The sequence below is a fragment of the Rhinolophus ferrumequinum genome, chromosome 20 (genome assembly GCF_004115265.2).
Source record: "Rhinolophus ferrumequinum isolate MPI-CBG mRhiFer1 chromosome 20, mRhiFer1_v1.p, whole genome shotgun sequence".
Taxonomy (NCBI): domain Eukaryota; kingdom Metazoa; phylum Chordata; class Mammalia; order Chiroptera; family Rhinolophidae; genus Rhinolophus; species Rhinolophus ferrumequinum.
In genome coordinates this window covers 35,052,264-35,075,991 of record NC_046303.1, presented here as the reverse complement: position 1 = coordinate 35,075,991, position 23,728 = coordinate 35,052,264, and the positions used below count along the sequence as shown (strand labels likewise).

Sequence of the window (23,728 nt, the reverse complement as noted above, 5' to 3'; positions counted from 1 at the left end):
GATAGTGGCACTTTGAAATTCAGGCAAAATGTAATGAGTGTGACTTTATTTAAATTGGTATATTTCAAGAGGTATTTGACAGATTTTGTTTATTTCAGACACTTTTTGCGTGCCTACTCTTCCTGGGCCTAGTCCTTAGGTAGTGATTAATACTGTTACTGACAGGACAAACTTTCCCTCCCCTTTTCCTACCACCTCCTCCAACCCAGCTGTGCTCTTCAATAGCTAGACCGATTGGGACTGCTCTTGGAGTCTGCCTGTCCTGCTGGCCCAGTTTAGAAGGAATTTCAGTGAGCTGTGTTTTCATAAGCCAAGCTTAAAGAGACCATATTTACCAGATATTCATATTGAGATTGCTGTCCTCTGTACATTCCACAAATTCCTCAAAATTTGCCTTTTTCCATCACCAGAAAAAATCTACATCCCATGATAGGCAGGCCCAATCTGAAGGGGAAGAAGGTGCAAACTTGAAAATGAGAGTTCTTCAGTTCTCCGATGGTCGTCCTTGGGGATCTCATCTTGGCACTGCCTCCTTCTTGTGGAGACTAGACAATTCCCAGATAGAACCAAGTCCCCTTGCCAGGCTGTCATCATGTATGGTGTTTGGGTCTGTCCCTTTGTGTAGCATCTAGATCTATTTTGTAACCAACACACCCATCAAATATGAATTACCTTTTTGTGGCTGTGTTTAATAGGGATAGAAATGCAGGATGATAGAGCCTGTTCTAGAGATCAAAGGCAGAAGAAAAATTAGCCAAAGCGGGTTTCACTTCAAATCCTTGTTTAATGAGGTCACGTAGTTCGAATGGAAGCCTTCCCACCTTACCCTCACACCCACTCTCACAGTTATAGTATATTGTGATAGAGAAGTGATTCTTGTGGTTTTCCTGCAATTCATGTGGCCATCAACAGTCATAAAGGGTTATGTATGAAGGTTAAAATCAATTTTCAGTGAATTCAAGGTGGAATTGCACATTCTTATAGCCATATCAAGGTATAATCACAATGAACACAAAGGCATACTCATGTAGTTTATAAAAATACAGTTCAAAAACACATTCCTGCCTCTAGGAATGAGATTTCAGTAGATGACAGACTTAAGCATAATTAATATCTCTTCCATTTGGGTAGGAGTTAGATCTCCATGGCAAGATTCCACCAATGTAATAATGATAAAGGTAATCCATTTTTGATTCCACTCGAGGATCTTAGATCTCCTTCCTTCCTTCTTTCCTTTCTTCCTTACTTCCTTCCTATCTCCTTCCCTCCCTCCCTCCCTCTCTCTCTCTCTTTCTCTCTCTCCCCCCTTCTTCTTTCCCTCTCCCTTCCTTTTTTCCTTCTTTTTCCCCTCTCTCCCCCTCCCTTTCCTTCCCTTCTTTCCAGTCAAAGAAGATTTATTCCAAAATTCCCCTTAGTTTTAAAAATTTAAATAGAAGTACTCTGTACCAAGAATCACTTGGCCACTTAAATGACAAACCCTTCAAGTTTTATAAATACTTTTAGAAGAGTTCTGCTCTTGCAAAGATGTCTCAGTTTCTATGATTTGAAGCATCCTGACAGAATTCAGTAACAGTCAGTTCCCTGCTTTTTTTGTTGTTGTGAAAGAGGAACGTTTTCCTTACCAAAGACAGCATGTGGGATATGACCTTAGATAGCACCTCGTTTTATAGGCAAATGGTTTTTGTAGAAAGAACCATGTGGTAGTAAGAGAACATTTTACCCTAAAGGATGAGGAAATTTTAATATTCTCTGGATGAACTTCAGTCTGTAAAGGGTCTTAGCTTCTCTTTGAAATAATGACAATCAATAAAGGCTATGGGAGCCCAAAAGGTCTTCTCCACATGGCCCATCACCTTCTTGCTGAAGGAGACGCTTCTTGAACACCTAACTAGAGTGAGACTTGTACACAGCTGGGGACTACATATTTTGGTAATAAGAACAATTTAACATGAACACATTTATAACAGCAAGCATCTTTTAAAGGTAGTTCTCGGTGAGAAATTCACTTAATTCACAGAGTGTTAGGTTATAAATTTTCAGATACACCTGTAACAATAATTTTGACTAGTGGACTTTACTATGAAGTACTACTTTACTATGAAGTAATACTTAAGTTTAATTGATATTTCAGTTTGATTTATAAAACATAGTAAGTAAAATCTAAAATTCAAATATTAAGTTCTTAAGAACTAAAGTATGAATACACATATAAGGAATGACAGATTTGGCAAAAGCATAAGGGATTAAAATATTCAATAATTCAAGAATTTATCTTAAAAAACTTAGAGTTACAAACAAAGATATACATTGGAGGAATTCACTATAACCTTATTTTTAATAGTGAAAACTGGAAACCATGTAATTGTTAGGATATTTGTTAAATGTTATAGTACAGCCACATGAAGGTACACTGTAATACCATTATAAATCTGGTTTTGAAGGATGATGTGGAGAAAATAAATCTTTTTATATAGTTAGTGAAAAAATTAAATATAAAATTACATATACACTATAGTACTAAATATGTTTTTAAAAATATACACAGAAGAAAGGGCTGGAAAGAAATATATCAAAATGTTAACATGACCTATCTGTGAGGGGGTGAGTTTAATTTTAGTTTTCTATTTTATTCAATATTCTCCAATTACTGTTTTATAATCAGAGAGGATAAAGGGGTTCCCCCTCCCCATTCTTTTATAACTTCAGAATGGAAAGAAATAAGACAGTCACATAAAGACCAGTTTCCACTGGTTCATCCAAAATAACATCCTCTTCACACACATCTACTGTGATATATTTAAATAAGGATCTGTTTAAGAATTTCCTTCATCGTTTTGGATTTCTTTGCCATGGAACATACTCCAACCATAATCACCTTTTAGGTGAAGACTCATGCTTATCATCTTCATCTGCATGGTGGAAAAAATGTCTTATCATTTCAGGGTTGATTCCCTATCTTTAGGCCCAAGAAAGAACCTGGGGGCTTCCCTCATTTTTCTTTCATCTGATACGGATTGTAATTTACATGTGCTATACTAAAACTGCTTCTAAATAAACAGTATCAGAAGAAAGCCTTCTCTATACTAGCTGACAGAAGTCTGTTGCTGCAGTTTGTTTCTACTTATACAGTCACTTGAATTGTGATGACAGTTGGCAAATGTTCTTTTGTTCTCAGCTATCATTGCTTCATTGTTGCTACAGTTTTAAAAGGCAAAGATAGTGAGGCTCTTGCATCAGTGAGGTGATACAGCAGTCTTTTTACCTTGCATGTAATGAAGCCACAGAAACACGTCTTTCCCTCTGCTGCTGCTGGAGAGCGCATTACATCTTTTCTAGTCTGACCACACTGCTAGAGACCCTTATGAACACTACTGCCCGCCACCGCTACGGTTGTCACTTTGTCACGCGAGCAGCTGGAGATGGCCGAGCCCATTCAGGTCTCAGGATTGCATAGAACCAACCTCAGGGTGGTGTCATAGGGATTACATGTAGGTAATGTATTTAAAGGGATTAGCTCAAAGCCTGGCACACAGTAAACAGTTGATACTAGCTAGTTGTTTTTGTTGATTACACAAATAATGAACTAGAGCTAGTAAGGGCAGGGTGGCAGACACCATTCAACCGCAATATTGTCTTCAGTTTTTCATTATCCATGCCAATGTTCACCTCCACTGGTCCAGACAATTGGCAGTTCTCTGTACCTTTGTTCTGTTAAAAAAACTGTATTAACATTTTCTTGTTAAATTCCAAGTGTCTGTGCAGTTAATATCCACTAGTAATTGCTGTTGCGCCCTCTGGGTTTCCAGTTCTCTAAAGTGCTATCTCAAACCTGCACCCTAAGTAGCTAAGTGATAAGACAGGGATAGTTGGCCCATAAAGCTGTTTCCCATTCATCTATGCACCTGATGTCAAGGAGCCAAAGAGAATGTTTAGGGTTGACAACATACTGGTTTGATCTAGCATCTGTATTTAAATGTGATGACTTAATAAAGTTACAAGGGAAAAAAAGAAACCAAAGCCTTGAATTTTAATTATTAAACAAAATAGGATCTCTCCTTCTGAATTATTCTTAGTTTTGCTCATTTGATAGGAAAGATTTTATTATTGCCTCTTTAAAGACTTAGCACTTGGATTCCTTATTTGTATGATAGTAATTACAGTTCAGAATATTACTGCATACTTAAAATAGGAGGTCAACTTTGCAAGAATCTAACTCTTACAGCTCAGACTATGTCGTAGACATGGCCTATTTCATTGGCTCATCCTTTTGTATACTAGAACAACTTTTACAAAGGCATTACATGTATGCAATTCTTGCTATAGAACGAGCATGACTGACCTGTAAATTATAGTGTATTTTCATAATGTTTATATATCCATTTCACAGGACAAATAACATTGATTGTATTACCACCAAAGGTGGTGAAATGTTAATTTTCTGCCATCACGGTTTTCATAGAATGTATTTTAACTATAGCAGTTAAAGCATCCAAATTCATTTAATTAGATAAACAGACTACTTTGTGCCATTAGCATCTTCTCTTACTTGATTTTTCTTGTGGATAAATGGAGTATGTTTTAAAAAATATTCCACTTGCTTTTCTAATTTCCTCAATTCAATTTCTTCAACTCCAAGTTTCATATGATGTGCCTCAAAATGATTGCATCATCTCTGTTATATAGGCAGTTTATGAAGAGTGAAATCTATCCTTTTTAGAAATTATTTGTGTCTTTCCAGGAAGAGAACGTATTCTCTTACAAGTTTTGTGTAACCGTGTCCTGTACTTGCTCTAAGTACCCATTAACAGTTTATCTCCTAATATGAGTAAAGAGATAATTTCTGCTTGCTGCTTTTTTCTTCAACTTAGATTGGATTCATTCTTAAAGGAGCACAACAGCAAGCAGACTTCTCATTCTGATTTTAAATAATTTAGAGTGGAACTGTGAACACAATATTTTCCCCATTGAAGATCATTTTATACTGAAGTTTAATATAGGTTTTGAAATTTCTATTTGAAACTTGGGCTCAGGAGGGTGATGGTAAAGTGTAACATTCACAAGCTGTTTCCTGGTGATGAAAACTGCATGAGAACATAACCCACATAGGACTAGTCAAGCGATTTTGAATGTAATTTTCCATTAAGTTTTACTTGATTCAACTCAACACATGGTTAGTACTTTACAAGTTTCTTAAGGAAAAGAATAGGTGGTCCAGTGTTTTTATTAATCTCTTCCTACTATGTACTATGTTGTTCCTTTTCTATCTGTAGCTTAAATGTCTAACTCATACTACTTTTAATCCTTTTTCTTTTCTAGTATGTGCATGTATGTTTAAGTTTTCTTTCATGTGTTGATGTGGCCACATCCCAGGGGTCATAAAATGTCATGTCCTTCGTGCTACTTATTTATTTATTTATTTTTAAGATTTTTACTAAAAATATAGCTAACTTACACTATCATATTAGTTTCAGGGGTATAACATAGTTATTCAACATTTCTATACCTAAAGAAGTGATCACCATGATAAGTCCAGCAACCATCTGACACCATGCTATGCTTTCTAACTATATTCCCTATGCTGTACATTATATTCCTGTGACTTATTTGTTTTATACCTGGAAATTTGAACCCCTTATCACCCTTTCCCCCCCTTTTAAAAATTTTTTCAATTACCTTTGACATTTAATTTTATTTTATATTAATTTCAGGTGTCTGCATAGTTGTTAGATATTTATATAATTTAAGAATTGATCCCTCTGAGTAGTCTACTTCCCACCTAGTACTATACATAGCTATTACCATACTATTGACTATATTCCCTGTGCTTCACTTTACATTTCAGTGACGATTTTGTAACTACCAATTTGTACTTCTTAATCCCTTCACCTTTTTCACCCTGCCCACAACCCCCTCCCATCTATTACCCCAATAAATCTAATACCCATCTGACACCATACATGGTTATTACAATATTACTGACTATATTCCTTATGCCACACCCTACATCCCCATGACTACTTCGTAACAATCAGTTTGTACTTAATCCCTTCCTCTTTTGCACCCACCTCCTTAACCCCTGTCCTGTCTGGCAACCATCAAAATGTTCTCTGGATCCATGAGTGTTTCTGTTTTGTTTGTTTATTTTGTTCTTTAGATTCTACATATAAGTGAAATCACATTGCATCTGTCTTTCTCTGTCTGACACTCCACTCAGCACAATACCCTCCAGGTCCATCCATGCCACCACAGATGGCAAGAACCCATTCCCTTCTATGGTCGAGCAATAATCCATTGTATATATATGTACCACATCCTCTTTATCCATTCTTCTATCAACGGATACCCAGGCTGCCTCCACATCTCAGTTATTGTAAATAATGCTGCAATGAACATATGGATGTACAGGTCCCCTCGAAGTGACGTTTTGGGTTCCTTCAGCTAAATACCCAGAAGTAGGATTATTGGGTCCTTCTTTGTCTCTTGTTATAACCTTTGTTTTGAAGTCTATTTTTTTTCTGGTGTAAGTATTGCTACCCCAGCTTTTTGTTGTTGTTTTCATTTCCATTTTAATGAAATGTCTTTTTTCATCCCTTAACTTTCAGTCTGTGTGTCCTTCAATCTGAAGTGAGTCTCTTGTAGGCAGCAAATGTAAGAGTCTTGTTTTCTTATCCATTCAACCCTCCTATGTCTTTTGAGTAGAGCATTGAATCCATTTACATTGAAAGTGATTGTTGATAGATATGTAGTTATTGCCATTTTATTTTTCATATTTTTTATCTATTTTTCCTCCATCTTAAAGAGTTCCTCTAACATGCCTTGTAATACTGGTTTGGTGTTGATGAGCTCCTTAAGCTTTTTCTTGTCTGGGAAGTTCTTTATCTGTCCTTTAATTCTAAATGATAGCCTTGCTGGGTAGAGTAATCTTGGTTGTACGTCCTTGCTATTCGTCACATTGAATATTTTGTGCCAATTCCTTCTGGCCAGCAAAGTTTCTGTTGAGAAATCAGCTGGTAGTCTTATGGGAGCTCCCTTATAAGTTACTAATTGCCTTTCTTGCTGTTTTTAAGATTCTCTCTTTGTCCTTAAACTTTGGCATTCTAATTCTAATGTGTCTTGGTGTTGGCCTTTTTGTTTTCATCTTGTTTGGGACTCTGCGCTTCCTAGACTTGTATGCCTATTTCCTTCACCAGGTTAGGAAAGTTTTCAGTCATTATTTCTTTAAATAGGTTCTCAAAGCTTTGCTTTCTCTCTTCTCCTTGTGGTATTTCTAAGATGTGAATGTTGTTAAGCTTGATACTGTCCCTGAGGTCTCTTAAGCGTTCTTCATTTTTTTGGATTCTTTTTTCTTCTGTTCTGATTGAGTGTTTTCTGTTACCTTGTTTTCCATATCACTGATTCAGTCCTCTGCTTCATTTAGTCTGCTGATGGTTCCTTCTAGTGCTTTCTTCATTTCAGTTATTGTATTCTTCACTTCTGACTGGTTCTTTTCTATGGTTTCTATTTGCTTTTTTATGCTTGCTATCTCTTTGTTGAAGTTCTCACTATGTTCCTTGAGCATCCTTTTAACCATTGTTTTGAACTCTGTCTCTGGTGGGTTGCTTGCCTCCATTTCATTCATTTAGTTCTTTTTCTGGAGTTTTCTCCTGTTATTTTATTTGGGACATATTTCTTTGTTTCCTCATTTTGAATGCCTCTCTATGTTTGTTTCTATGTATTAGGTAGATCTGCCACATGCCCCAGTCTTGGCCTGGCTTTATGTACCATATTTCTCCGAAAATAAGACCTACCCAGACCTTCAGCTCTAATGTGTCTTTTGGAGCAAAAATTAATATAAGATCCAGTCTTATTTTAATATAAGACTGGATCTTATATAATATAATACAATACAATGTAGTACAATATAATATATACCAGGTCTTATATTAATTTTTGCCTCAAAAGACGCATTAGAGCTGATGGTCTGGCTCTGTCTTATTTTCGGAGAAACATGGTAGTAGGTGTCCTGTGGAGCCCAGTGGCACAGTCTCCCTGGTCACCTGCTCTGGGTGCCCCGTGTGTGTCCCTTACGTGGGTTGTGTGTGCCCTCCTGTTGTAGTTGAGCTTTAATTGCTATGGGCACCTCAATGGGTGGGATTGACCCTCACGCTGATTGCATATGGGGTTTGGCCACGTCCACAGTTTACAGGCTACTGTGTGGGTGGTTTACCCCCACTGAGTGGGATTTGCCCACTGTGGTCTCTGGTGGTCTCTGGTGCCTGTTGAGTCCACCCTATGTGTGTGCCACTTGTGGGGCTAGTTTGGTGGTGCTCTGATGTCGCCTGAAGCCAATCTCCAAATATGTTGGTTCTGGGCGTCTTGTAAGGGGCTCCGGTGCAGGCCCAGGTCACCTACTGCCTATGTCCAAGTGGAGATTACCTAGTAGGAGCTACAGAGTGATCCGAGGTTGTTTGCTCCCTGTGCTAAACCTGGAGGTGGGTGGGAGAGACCACACTGTGAACTGCGGACATCTGCCACCAGCACAGGGTCTGTGTATCTCTGCAAAATGCCAGAACACCCTGAAGCCTGCTGCTACCTGCCAGCTCCCTCAAGGTTCAGCCACTGATAAAGCTGCGAATGGGTGAGGCAGGATCTTAGGGAGTCACTAGAGTGTGAAGAGTTGTGGTCTCCAGGTTAATGTAAATTCTGGTTTGGTGCCTGTGCTGAACCTGAAGCTACTCAGCAAAAGTCTCAGAGTATACCAAAGCCAGTTGCTGCCAGCTTGGGTGCTGCGGATTTCAATAGTTTTCCAAGGAAGAGTGCAATGTGGGCGGTGCTGTCTGCTGGAGAGAAGCTGCCTCAGGTGTTGTGGGAGTTGAGTGGGGTGGGGTCTCAGTGAGTCAGCACTGTAGAGCTGTGGAGCTCACCAGACCAATCAGATTCAGGTTTGGCCGTAAGCGTATGGGGCAGGCTGGACACAGAAAAAAGGGTACCCACCTGCAGGCTGGCTGGGAGAAGGACCTCACACAGGGAAAATGCTGACTGTTCTCCAGCCTTCGTCCGGAAGCCACACAACTCAGTCAGCTCCCCATATGTCTCTGATACCCCTGAGTCACTGTCCCTCCACCAGAGCTCAAGGTGAGTGCTTTCAAGCAAGAGAGTCTATGTGCGGACCCTTTCAGAGGATGCCTGGGTTTCCCGCAGCCTTCTGTCCCATATGGATTGTGGAAATCCCCAGTGTTTGTTTATAGATGGATACTGTGGGGGCTCCTCTTCCTGGCACCAGTACTGGGGCTAGGGACTCTATTGTGGGGTTGGGGTCCCTCACTCCTTTGGGGGAAGATTCTGCAGCTGAGATATCTCCCCTGATTCTCAATTTCCACATGGAGGTTTGGGGCCCATTTCACATCTCTGCCTTCCTTCCAGTCTCGATATGGCTTCTTTATATCCTTAGTTATGAAACTTCTGTTCAGCCAGACTTCAGATGGTTCTCCAGGTTGACTCTTCTGTAATTTAGTTGTAATTTTAATTTGTTCATGGAAGGAAGCAGGCTCAGTGTTTATCTACTCCACCATCTTGGATCTTGTTTTCCTTTTATTCTTTATTTCTGATTTATTGCATTGTGTTTATAAAAAGTAACTGGAACTGTTTCTGTGGTTTTGAATATTGAGATTTTTTTGTGGTGGTTTTTTTTTTGTGCTAATTTATGGTCATTTTTTTGTGACTGTTAAATATGTATTTGAATGTATATTAATATGTATAATAATTGCAATATTCAAACCCATATATCCCTTATGTATTAGTTGTCTGCTTGCTCTGTTGATGTCTGAGTGATGTATTTCTCCCATTATCACTGTGGATTTGAAAATTTCTCATCCCTTTAGATGCTTTTAATTCCTTATATAGTTATCATTTTCTAATATGTTTTGGTTTTACTCTTTTAAAGTGATATTAAAATTTGCTCCTATGGAGGACAGCATTCTCCTTTTCTTGCTCTCTGGTGAAAGTTGGGGTGGGTGTTGAGCATAGCAAGAGTGATGAGATAACCCACTCTTAGCACTTTTATGGTTGTGACAGGATGTACCATTTTTCACAGAAGAGTTATTTTGTCGCTGTTAAACCTGAAGAATTGGTTTAGTGAGTTTCTTTTGTACTAATTCATGATATATGAATGATATGTTTTTGATTATCTTTTTGTATTATCACTGAAAGATATGGAGGAATACCTTTGTCTGACTGAATTTTATACAGTGATTTACAATAGGGTTCAGATAGTAAACATTTTCAACTTTGCTGGCCATGTGATCTCTGTTACAACTACAACTCTGTTGTAATTTGAGAGTTGTAAGGCGTGAATACTGTATTTCCCCCAAAATAAGACCTAGCCAGACAATCAGCTCTGATGCATCTTTTGGAGCAAAAATTAATGTAAGACCAGGTCTTATTTTACTATAAGACCAGGTATAATATAATATAGTATAGTGCAGTATAATATGATATGATATGATATAATATAATATAATATAATATAATATAATATAATATAATATAATATAATATAATACCGGGTCTTATATTAAGTTTTGCTCCAAAAGATGCATTAGAGCTGATTGTCCGGCTAGGTCTTATTTTCGGGGAAATACCATAAGTGTAACTGTGTTCCAATAAACTTTATGTGTGTCAATGAATGTTTGCGACTGTGTTCCAATAAACTTTATGGACACTAAAATTTTATTTGCATATTATTTTCACATGCTATGACATTTTATTCTTTTCACCCCACCCCACCCCCCGTTCCCCATTAAGAAAAGTAAAACCCTTTTGAAGCTTATGAGATACACAAAAATGGATGGTGGATGGGATTTGCCAGGCGCTGATTTAGAAAATGATATAATAACATGGAAAATATTCATATCTTACTGAGTGGAAAAAAGCAGGTTACAAGACAGTATGTATAGTGTAATCCCATTTATGTAAAAAAGCAATCATCAAGATACTGGAAAGAGATCAAAATATTGACAGTGGTTCCCTCTTGGTGGTTAGATTTTGGATAAATTTAAACTTCTACACTGTGTTCATTTGTATTTTCTGAGTATTGTACCCTGAATATTTACTATGTTGTTTTTTTAAAATAAACAGTCATATCAGAAAAAAGTTATTTAAAAAGTGACAGAGATCTGTACATGTTTAGCAAAATTGGATTATTGTTAATTAGTTTGATACAATCTGTTTTGTTTATCCTCTGCTCCATTTTTAGCCGACAAGTCCCAAATTTGGAAAAGCTGACTCATATGAAAAACTGGAAAAATTAGGGGAAGGATCTTATGCTACAGTATACAAAGGGAAAAGCAAGTAAGTTCACTAGTTTTTGAATATTTGACAAGTTAAATATGATCTCCTAATACTAAGTAACTATATTTAAATAATTTTTATTTAATATATAATAAATTTCCCTCTCAGGTTTTTGTTGTTGTTATTGTTGTTCTTTTAACAAGTAAAACTCAGCAGAATTGGTTTTCCCTGCTAGCAAACAGTTTTGCAGACTTATCCAATTTATTTTTCCTGTCCTGTCTCCTCCCGCCAACTTTGTTTTCTCTTTCTCTCATTGGAGTTGGAACCCTCAGATGAGAATTTGTTTCCAGGTAAAGGATATGATTAATTTCTCATGGAGATTTAGCGTTTGCTTAAGGGTAAGAGTACTGATTTGACAAAGCTAAATGTATTGGCCATTCTTGACGTCTTTTTATTACAAATGAACTTTTATTCCATCTTTCAGACGTTACTTAATTAAAAATACTGCACACTCTTTCTTTTTTTCTAACTGTCTGTTCTGGCATCATGTGGCATATATTTTCACAAAGAGAAGCAACTTTTCCCCCATTTGTCCTCTTCCCTTACGCTTCCCAGAGAAAGGGCACAGATTTAGATCCTTAAAAAGTTCACCCACACGTTTCTGATAGACTCCCTCCCTTTCCCTGACTGATTAAGAGTACAGAGTTATTGTATTTGGTGGTGTGTAGCTTATTCCTTTATTAAGAAAACTTAATGCTATTTCTGAAATAACTGCTGGAGACAAACAAGCCTTGTTTTACTTTAATCACATTACCAAATAATGTTGAAAAGTAATTTTGTAAATCATCCCTGTTTTTGTCTCAATTAAGTCATTGTAAAATTTAGGAAATTCTAAGCTGATTAAAAAAAGATGTAGAAGAAAACACTCTGAACTATGATTTTAAACACATAATTAGAAATTTTGACAATGTGCAGATTTAATAATCTTTGTCTTTTGTGGAATGTATTCTTATACCTTTGTTTATGGTTTCTGAATTAAGATGAAGGAATATTCCTGAGAAAGAAAGGAAGCTATGTAAGTAAGGAAGTGCAGAAATGCTGTAAGTCAAAAATAATAGTATAAGTTTTGAGATCCTAGATATTTGAAAAAAAAAAAAGGTCTGTGTTTTTTATTTGAATGAAGCATAAACATGATAGGGAATAAACAACAACAACAAAATCTAGAGGGCTGTTAATGACTTAACTACCTATATTACTTGAGCATTACAGAATGCAATGGTAACAGTCTAAATGGTTGAGCTAATTTCAGTAGGGATTGTGTCTCAAATTTTATATTTTTTCCTAAAGAAAAATAGTTATGACTCTACTGTATAAAAATTGCTTGTATACTTAATGTTAATAATGTGAAGATAACTATGCTGGATTAAGCAATTATGTTATATGTCATATGGTGTAATCCTTGTCTCATTTACTCTTCACAATGCCCTATAAGATAGGTCCTAGTATCATCATCTCCCTTTGACCAGGAATCTGTGTTCGTAGAGAGTTTTAGCCATTTGTTCAAGTCCGTACAGGTAGTTAGTGGCAATGCTTGTTTTGGCGCATGTCTCTTTGGTTTGAAGACATTCTTTTCCTAATCATTAGGCTACACTGCTTCCACAGTATAAGGCCTTCCTTGGAAAGACTTGTCTTTGTTGAATATTCCAGACGGTTCTCGCATGTGCTCTGAATCTAACCGAAGCAAACATACTATTTTATTATAAAGAAACAAACCAATCACTTTGAAATGCCTTCCCAAAAAAGATGTGCTCAGCTGATTTCCAAATGTAAGTTAATAACTCTATTAAATGTTTAAGATTTATGTCACAGTCTTGGAGATGGTTGAAAAATCCTCCATTTACTATGCCTGAATGAAAGAAAGACTGCCTTTTAAGTACCTGAAATGTTTGAGAAGGATGGTCCTGGACAGTTAATACTTTTCACTCCAGCAGGTTTAAATGTATTTCGTCACCATTTCTCAAGCAGTTTCAAGCCTGCTGTTCACATGTAGTATTTAATTTCCACTGGCTGGAGATGAAAGCCATTGACCACTCACCTCCTTTAAGAGGTGACAGGTTGCCTGTGCTTGCTTGCTTTAAGGTGACAAGGTCAGGCCAGAGAACAACAGTTACATGCCATCCAGCAGGACTAGAGAGCTGCATTTGTTTGGTGCTGCATGATTTGAAGAGCCTGCTAAGCACTGGGATGCCTGTTACTATATTCCTAACCACTCTCCCATAAATGTCTGCAGCCCTGCCCGCATCTTTAAACATTATCTGTAGCATCTTTTCCAAGAGCAGCTATCATTCTCTTGCAATAAAACTGCCTGGCATTTGCAGAGATCTCACTGATTTTTGGTTTGAGAGCGTTTCACATATATGTGTTGACTTATGGGTGTCAACTTTGGATTTTGCCATGAACCTTATTGTAGTAGTTTGCTAGGGCTGCCAAACGAAGACTGGATGGCTTAAACCATAGAAATTTATCATCTCATAGTTTTGCAGGCTAGAAGTCTAATATCAGGGTGTTGGCAGAGTTGGTTCCTTCTGGGTCAGTTCTGTGAGGGAGAATCTGCTCCCTGCCGCTCTCATAGCCTCTGCAGTGCGCGGCAATCTGTGGCATTCCTGGCTTCTAGAACCATCACCCTGATCTCTGCCTTCATGTTCACATGGTGTTCTCTATCCATGGGTCCATCTCTGTGTCCAAATGCCCCCTTTTTATAAGGACATTTCGTGTTGCATTAGGGCCCAGCCTAATGGCCTCATTTGAACTTAATTACTTCTGTCAAAACCCTGTTTCCGCATACGGTCACATTCTGAGGTATTGGGGGTTAGAACTTCAACATATCTCTTCTGGACAACACAATTCAATCCAATTAGGAATTTCAAACCTCACTAATTTGGCATTGTGTTCACGACAATGTTTTTCTTTTTCTACTTTCGGTATTTGTAATCCATCTTTTATTTCGTGGTTCTTTAAATAATTAATCAAAGGATATTCTACCCCCCCACCCACCAAGAGGTTTGTGTAATTGTTGATTGGTATAGTAGTTGTTGCTATTAGCCTTCATTTAGAAACTTAGCAAGGCTTTGTATTACTTTTGAGTTCTCTTGACTTTCCTATTCCTGGAGGGACACACAGGCTGGGGAGAAGCTGACTGAGAGTCCTGTGTGTGTAACCGCCTTGGTAATGAGCTTGGCTCTATAGATTATGGCTGGTTACCTGCAACCATATCGATGCACAACACTCAGAAATCAATTTTTTTTTAAAAAAAAAAGCTTTGAACTTTCCACATTTTCATATTTGAGTAGAGATTTTCTTTTTTAAACAAGTGTTCTCCAGGTTCTTACTTGTTTTCTTTGTGCAGGCTTGTGTTTATATTTGGGGAAGGGAGACCATTTATGATCACTCTACCAGTCGCTATCCTGGTTTGGTTTCCTGATTATGTTCTCTCTTCTAAATCCCTATAGCAATTAATAGAGGATTTTAAAAAATCATGTATTGTATAATACTCAGCATTTTAAAGCATGGCATTTTAAAATGTCTTAAATTCAGCACCGTGAACTCATCTTTTTACCTCAGTTTCCCAGGGACCTCATACATTAAGACACTTGTTAACATTTTCTGAGCTTATTCAACTAATTATGAGTGTTTATTATGTTGTTTTTATGCCCTTTCTATGCTGTATGTGAAAAAGGCATATCTTAGATGCGGATTCTGCTGTCAGGAAACTTAACAATCTTGAAGGCAGATGGTCCATATACATAGGTACTCTCTCTATAAAGTTAGAATGTAGCATATTCTATATCAGCTAGAATGCAATAAGAAAGGGCAGGTAAAATGGTAGGGGCTTCAAAAGGAAGGAAGGGAGGATGGAGTTGACTAAAGTATTTAAAATATATTCTCTCCAGTGGCCAGCGTTTGAATTCACAGCCTCATTTGCTTTTCAATCAAGCCTCCCACATCACTGTGTGTATTCATTCGTAGGACTCCTTGGACAGTTCCTTTTGGGGCTTAGTTCTCCAAGGAAATACAATGAGATTTTCACCCTTCGTAACTAGACACTCCACTGACTTTGTTAAAGTCCGGGGGCCTTTCAAGTAAGAGCAAACTGATTCATTTTGATTATTGTGCAAATTTTCATTAAGCGAAAGTGTTATGTTTGAGTGTTAAAGTGGAATTGGCGTTAAGGCATGTAATTTTGAAGGGTTGGTGGATTGTTATTATGTGAGCACCTATGAATGCATGGCTGTGGTAGACAAAAGCTCTGATCACCAGTGACCTCAACTCCCAAACATGAGATGTGGTGGGACCCATATGCTCCTCAGCGCCCTGGGATTCTGCTGGTGGAGCACACCTCACTCCCTCCCAGATGCCTGAACTCCCTGGGTTATTGCGCCCTGCCACAAGTGGTGAGATGCCATGAAACTTTCCTCTTGCCTGGGACAGAGTCCTCTTTTCCTTCGTACTTTAGGTATGCGGGATGTGAGGCTGGAGCCGCTTGCTTTTGCTTTTCTGTTACTTCTCGTGTTAATTTAGAGAGGGAAAAACCTTGCTCTTGGTTTCATCTCTGGAATTATAGTATTGGACTTACTCTGACAAAGTCACCCCAGAGATGATCCTGAAATCTGTTTTTTTTTTTTTTTTTTTTTTTTTTTTTTTTGGTGTGTGTGTTTTTTTTAAATTTGCTTATCTTCTGTTTCTGTTGAGGTGAAGATGCAAAGCTTTACTCCTGTGGGAGCCTGCTAAACAGAGAAGCCTGTCCACACTGGTTTGTGCCAGTCCTAAATTGTTATCTCAGAGGTGAATAGGAACAACGGAGGAATTTGCTCACTTTATGTAACGTGAGACTTTATGTGATTGAAAGTGCCAATCTTCTTTTAGCGTTTCATTCAGCCAATTTGTGCTGAATTATTGAAGTTGAATTAGACGACCTTCTAAATCGAGAGACTACCCCAAACCAAGACTAAAATATACTAAGTACATTTCAAAGACTACTTCAAAGCCGCAGGAGAAATGGGGAGAACAAATGCTGTTAATTAAAACAAGCAGCAGTCAGAAGAGCGACAGTGGCACTTAGCCACCTTTTCAGAATATGTGAGATTAAAGAGGTCGCTTTTACTGCTTGCCCTGAAGGTCAGAGCCATTGAAACACTATCAGGAGGAGTTTGAAGAATTCTGAAAGTCAGAAATGCCCAGATGGAAAACACAGGGACTCCTGGTTCACTGGTTTCAATCTCATGTGTTGACACCTGGACTGTCATGCTGACTTCCAGTGTCCCGGGAGGTTACTACCCACAAATGGGTACTGTGTACGAATGAAGCAAATCCGATTCCATTGTACGGGCTCTGACGCAGGGTGCTCCCAAGGCCCCCTCTCTGGTTATCCTTAGGTCTGCTTGGATTTCTTTTTGACTTTGTGTCCCCAGGCCAAAGCTAATTACCTAGCACAGCTCACTTCAAAGATCAAGCCTATATCCACACTGACTACAGGGTATGAAAATGACATCCCAGTATGATAATACACTCAGTGTGAGATTTGCAATTGAATGCACAGCATACGGCATTATGACGTTCAAGAGAAACTGGACTTGGAAAAAAACAGTTAATGGAGTAAATGGAATTTGCTCCAAGTGGGTTTCAGATCTGGTGCTTCTCGTGTGTAAGTAAAAGTTGAAAAAGTAGAGTTCTCGTCTTCACCTAGGCCAAGGAGGATAATAGCCCACCCACCAACATCTGTTAATTTTATTTTTAAAAACCCTAAAATCTATCCAAATTGCAGATTCAGCCCTGAGTTTGTTTAGAGGAAGAATGTAAGGCATTAGAGACTGGTTCATTGGTCCAGCTGGTTTCAGTTAGCCTGCAGCAGATAAACAAACAATGCCTAATCTTTTTGACAAAAGTGACAGTGAGGATATTGTGTAGGCAAGAAGCATGATTTCAATTATTAGACTAAATTGTACAGGAATAACTTTCCTATTAGACAGTGTTTAGATGCATTGGCCTCTGTTGGTCATTTTTATTATTAGGGTTCTTTGATGGTTTGATTAGGAGACCCTCAAAACAATCAGTGATATTTGTTATCTTCTAAATTGAGGTCAGCTATTCCCAGCTGGTGAAAATGGAGGTATGCTTTGGATAGTGGAAGAATTTTTTGAAAGAGCATAGAAATTTGTAATTATTACAACGTCAGGGCTCCTAGAATCTTTCTTCCATAGTTGAAGTGGTTTTTGAGGAGGCCTAGGGGAAGGATATGCTGATAAGATTGGTGTCATTTGAAAGCATACTCCCTTTCCTGTGTTGGTTCATTATTATCGTCATCCTTTTAATTTAAACTGGGATGCTAGCTAGGGAAGTAGCATCTTTCTAGTCTAAATTAGTGGTTCTCAACTCGTTCTCGATTTTTCTCCCCAAGATACATTTGATGATATCTGGAACCATGCTTGCTTTTCACAGCTTGGAAAGTGGTGGTTGTGTTACTGGTATCTAGAATGTACACACCAGGAGTGCTGCTACACCAACCTACCAATGAACAGGACAGTCTTCTGCAACCAAGAATTATTTGGTCCAAAGTGTCAATTGTACCAAGGCTGAGAAACCCTTGTCTTAAACAAGGGATGTATGGAGGCAGTGTCTGTTTAAAAGAGCTCCTTCCTTTCGAGGTATTCACTAAGTCCCTAATGTATTCTGTGTACTAGGTCAGGCAGTGGATATGTAGCGGTGAATAAAACTGAGTTTTTCTTCTTGTGGAACCTGTCATCTAGCTGGGGAGACAAAAATGAATCAAGTTAGCAGACATATTTGTAATTTTCAATTGCATTAAGGGAAGAAGCTCTATGAGAAAGAATTAAAATAGAGAGTGGTGGGTTGTATGTTTTTGTGTGAGCAAGAGGGGTAGGCAGTAGGTATACTCTAGATCAGGGGTGTCCAAACTTTTTTCAACGTTTTTTATCAAGGGCCATATGCAGTAAAATACACAAACAGCCGGGCTACTCACTTGAGGTGAAGTACATATTGCCTCACCTGGTTTATTTATGTAAACTAAATATATTTTTGGAATTTGCTGCGGGCCAATTAACAATGGATTGCGGACTGCAGTTGGCTCGCGGGCCGCAGTTTGGACACCCCTGCTCTAGATGGATGGACAATGGAAGCCTTGCTGAGAAGGACACAGCTATGCTTACATCTGAGGGGGATGTGACCAACCAGGTAAAGAGCAAAGACAAGAAGTGTTTCAGGCCAGACCCTGAGAAGAGCTTGGTGGGCTCTGCAGACTCGAAGAGCCCCATGTGACCGGAGGCATGGGATGTTTTCCGGAGAGATTTGTGAATTTATTTTTGAGAAGTTGGCAAGGCCTTGAGGATCATCTTAGGAATAGTGTGTGTGTTTGTGTGTGTGCGTGTGTGTGTGTGTATTTGTGTGTGTATCTACAAAGGGAAGCACCCCAAAACTTAGAGACTTAAAGCAATAACTGTCATATAATTTGCTCATGAATCTGCAGTTGGGAAAGGGCTGGGCAGGAAAGCTTTGTTTCTGTTCCATATGGTATCATTTTGTGCAGCTTGACTGCGATATGAGGGATCCATTGTCAACATAGTTCATTCCCATGGCTGGAAAGCTGGAGCTGGCTCTTCACATGGCTTAGGCTTTCTAATAGCATAGTAACTGGTTTCTCAGCGTGAACATCCCAAGACATAGGAAGTAAGACTTCTGGCTTCAGCTCCAACGTGTACAGTGCTTGGGAGTTGCTGCTCTCATCCTTCCAAAGCTGGACAAACTGAAAATCAACATGTTTTCTTCAGTTCATCCAAAAACAGCGGTCACAGGGAAAACCATTATACTAAACTCTGAAGAAACAGACACGTCCAGGTAGACAGCTCAGATGTCTCTACCTGGAGCACAAGCTGCTGGAGCCAGAAACAGGTAGGGACACTTACACAGGAACTCTGATGGTGTGCTGGAGGCTGAGTGTGGACAGAGAGGAGTGTAAACTCCTGGGGGCTGCAGTCTTAGGGAAGCCGCCACATTTTCTTGGACTTTGTCTCCCACAAGTTTCTCACAGTGAAGCTCATGGAAAGAAGTTCCCTTGTGGCTGTGGCAGGGGGAGGGGGAGGGTAATCTTTCTAAAATATGCCCGAAGCATTCTTCTTCACAAAAGCCTCCTTACTGGACAGGGAAGAGTCTTTGTGGAGCCTTATCCCAGCTGATGGAAGGGAGTTTCTTCCACTCAAGGTCTCTCCAGCTTTCTGTCTCACTTAAGTGGGAGAAACCGTAGTAAATAATGGTCAGGGCCTCAAGGAACTAGACTGGGAATACTGCAGTCAGGGGAGGAAATGGGGGGGGTGGGAGGGAAAAAGCTATATCATAATCGAAATACTAACAGAAGAAAGAACGGAGCAGAAGTATTTGAAGTAATAATGGTAGAAAACATTCAAAAATTCATGACAGACTCCAAACAACAGATTCACGAAGTTTAGAGCACACCAAGTAGGATATATATATATATATATCTCCAAAAAAACAAAAGTGAAAAAAACCCAAAAAAATCCACTCAGAGGCATATCATATTCAAACTGCAGAAAAGTAGAGAAAATCTTGATTGAAGCTTGAGGAAAAAATACCTTTAAAGGAACAGGATAACAATTACATCAGACTTTTTGTCAGAAACTATGCAAGCAAGAGTAGAGTAAAAAAAAAATACTTAGAGAAAAATACTTTTAAAAAAACAACAGAAAAACCCACCAACCTAGAATTCTATATCCAATAAATATCCTTTAAAACTGAAGGAGAAATAAAAACTTTCTTAGACAAATACTGAGGAAATTTGTTGCCAGTAGACTTTTCATGTAAGAAATGTTAAAAGAAATTCTTTAGGCAAATGGAAAATAATACAGATCAGAAATGTGGATCTATATAAAGGAATGAAGAGTAATGGAAAATAATACAGATCAGAAATGTGGAAATGGAATATATAAAGGAATGAAGAGTATCAGAGGAGGAATAAATAAAATTAAAATAAAATCTTTTATTTTCCTCTAAAGCGAGCTGCTTATTTAAAGGAATAATAGTGATGATGTATTGGGTGATTATAGCATATAGATAAGGGAAATGAATGACAGCAGTATAACAAGGAAGGAGTGACTGGAATTGGGAATACTCTGTTACAAAATTGCTTATGTTACTCATGACGTGACATTGTGTTATTTGAAAGTGGACTTAGATTATTTAGAAATGTGTGATGTCAATTCTAGGACAACCAGTACAACACTTTTAAAAAGTATAATTGACACACTAAGAGGATATAAAATGGAATCATATAAAATGCTCAATTGAAATCAGAGGAAACAGGAAAAGGGGGAAAACGAACAAAGAGAATGAATAGAAAACGTTTACAAACAGGATAGATATTAATACACTTATATCAAAATCACTTAGAATGTAATTGGTCTAAATACACCAATTAAGACTGACATTGTCTATGTGGATTTAAAAAAAAAAAAGACGCAATTATATGGTTTTTTAGAAGAAACCTACCTCAAATACAAAGACCCAGGTTGAAAGTAAAGGGATAGTGAAAAATGTACCATGCTACCACCAGTTAAAAGAAAGCAGGGGTAGCTATATTAATTTCAGACTAAGTGGACATTTCTGATGATTCAGAAAACCATCAGGGTTTAATAAAGAGGGTCATTAGATAATGATAAAGGGGTCAGTTTCCGAAGAAGACATAACAATTCTTAATGTGTATGCACCTAACAATAGAGTGTCAAAATATGGGAGGCAAAAACTGATAGAACTGAAAAGAGAGATGTATAAATCCACTGTTGTCATTGGAGACTTCCACACCCCTCTGTCAGTCATAGGTAGATTTAGCAGGCAGAAAGATCAGGAAGGAAAAAATGGCCCGAACGGCACTATCAACACACAGAAAGTTGAAGCTGACAATGTTTTAAGGCCTGTGCCCAAAATTGGCAGTGTCATTTTCACCTATTTTATTGATCAAGCGTTTGAAGAGACCACATTCAAGAGTAGGGGACATACTGCACCTCAGTGAGAGGTGCCAAAAAATTCTGATGCCTTGTTTAAAACCTCCTGGAAGAGTTTGAATTTCATTCTAGTCTGGAATGAAATCGTTGCTTTCACCTGTGCACAGTCTTTCATTTATCTTTTCTGACCACTTATTCATTGACTGCTTTTTGAATGAACCTCACTAAGTTTTAGATAACATTCTTGAGAAGGACAAGGGTTCTGTTTGGAATAAGGTGCATTGTGTTGACGGGGACCTTATTCCTGGTTTGCCTGGGACAATCCTGGTTTCTGCTTTTGTCTTTGAGTAATTATTAATACTGCTTCTTTTTACTACTTCAGTGTTTTTACTAGTCAGTGTCCCCATTTGGATATACATTCTATGATCACATTACTTAGGTAATGTTTTATTCCTTTAGAAACTTAATAAAACATTTTGCCCAAAACCAAAATTTGATTAAAATATTTTATTATGTGATTCATTTTAAGTATTTAGAAGCATAAATTTCAGGGAATCTTTGAGAGCTTTTGTGAATTGTTCATAATTGTCCTTGAATCTCTGATGCAGATTTGTCAATTTAATATGTTTAATGGCTGGCTAATGAGCGTCAGGTACAGTACATACTCTTGGACAGCAAGGTATGGAGACTAGACTTAATGATTTTCGTGAAATAGTAACTGATCAGTCTAAAATTCAAATGCCCTGCCTCTATTCCTTACTACTCATAATATAAATGATAGGCTCAGAGTACTGTTAAGATAGTGGAAATGCTGGAAATTTGAAGCAGGAATTAATGCATAAACTGGGGATTGGGTAAAATCAGGTGCTATTAGAGCTCAAAGCTAATAGTAGGTTGTAGTGTCAATGAGTTGTAGTCAAATGCTTACAGTCTGGCTAGCACTGATGCATAGAAGAAGTATATGATAGCATTGGAAGCACTTATAATAATAGAGAAATGGCATGTCACTAAAAAATCTAGGACTACAAATTGCATAGAATAATCAAGTGCAAGATTGGATTATGGACACTGTTGATTTGGGACAGTTTTGAGGAATACAAGATCCTGTAGGCCAGGATCAGAAAAGAAAAGGAGTGGGGTTTGATCTCATTCTTTCTTTAAGTATGCTTAGTTTGCCCGGAAAGTTCAATTTCAGGCTCTTGTTTATTGTCTCATCATTGAGCTCAACAGTGATATCTACCTTTGTCAGTAAAATCTGAAAATGGAAAAGATAAAAGCTCAGTGGCTTCTACCCAGAAAAATATCTGAGCTTTCAAAAAAAAAAAATCTCAGACAGAAAGGAAATTATTTTAAAGATTTCAGGCTTGAGACATTTTTCATGCTTTGATTCCCAAGCAAATAAAGTATTCCCTTCCTTCTAGGGTTTAAGAAAACAGACATCTATTTCCCTGTATAAACAAATTCTTTGAAAATTTAAAAGGTAATTCTCTCTCTAGTTCAAAATGGTCTCTTTGGGATTGCTGTGTTTTTAACTATCTCTGTTTTCAGGGATTTAAATCAATGGTCCTACAGATCTACGAGCATTGTCTGAAACTGAGGGAAAATTGTAAACACTGAATACTTTGGTTAATAGTTGAAAGCCCTGTTGTAACTCAACAGAGAATAAGATAGAAGTCGTTCCTAATTGGCCTGATGGGTGGTGAGACAAGAGAGTGAATTCTGGAAGCAGTTTAGCAGCCAGCATAGGTACTGACTGACTAAAAGGCCCCTGAGGAAGCAGAAAAGGAACCAAAGGCTTTTGTTGTGCTTCTGATCAAACCTCTTGGGAGAAAGAAGAGGGAAATGGAGATACTGAGAAACCAAGTAAGTGTTACAAAGGAGCCCTATTGGGATCCCAGAGGAAGCTGAATTCCTAATGAGGAGGCAATGGACCTTTTTTTTTTTTTTTTTTAACTTCGTGTTCCTGGGAAAGTTTCAATGTAAGCTCTAGAGAGTCGCGGGCACTTGGGACTTTGCCCAAAATAAAGCATAGAGTATTATTAAATTGAAATAGAATATATCTCATCTTCGAGTGAAATAGGTCAAATAACAAAATGCCAGTGTTTAGAGTTAGACAAAGGAAGACACAAAGAAGATGAGAGGGATTGCCTAGAGAGGTAGCATGAAAACCAACCAAGTACCAAGGAAGGAAAAGAGGTACAGAAGAGTGTAGATGAGCAGGTCCAGTATTCAGCAAGGTCGAATCTGATGAGTACTGAAAAGAATCCATTAAATTTGCCAATAGGAAGGTTTTTCATAAGTATGTGTGGGGGACTGGTGGGGAAACGGACCTACTTGCTTTGGGTTGAAGAGAGAAGGGAAAGTGATAAATGGAGGCTGAAATGCAAGGTACTACTTTAGATATGAGGCAGGGAAGGTAAGAACAAAAAAGGAGA

The 23,728-nt window shown here is 38.1% G+C and overlaps 1 protein-coding gene across 3 annotated transcripts in view; it reads left to right on the top strand.

Moving 5' to 3' along the window:
- Positions 1-23,728, top strand: part of CDK14 (cyclin dependent kinase 14) — a 553,564-nt gene that overhangs the window by 137,857 nt on the left and 391,979 nt on the right. For all 3 annotated transcript variants that reach the window (XM_033088529.1, XM_033088527.1, XM_033088530.1), the window contains one exon: positions 11,234-11,328. In XM_033088529.1, the coding sequence (XP_032944420.1) occupies positions 11,234-11,328 (95 nt within the window). The remainder of the gene's footprint in view (positions 1-11,233; positions 11,329-23,728) is intronic.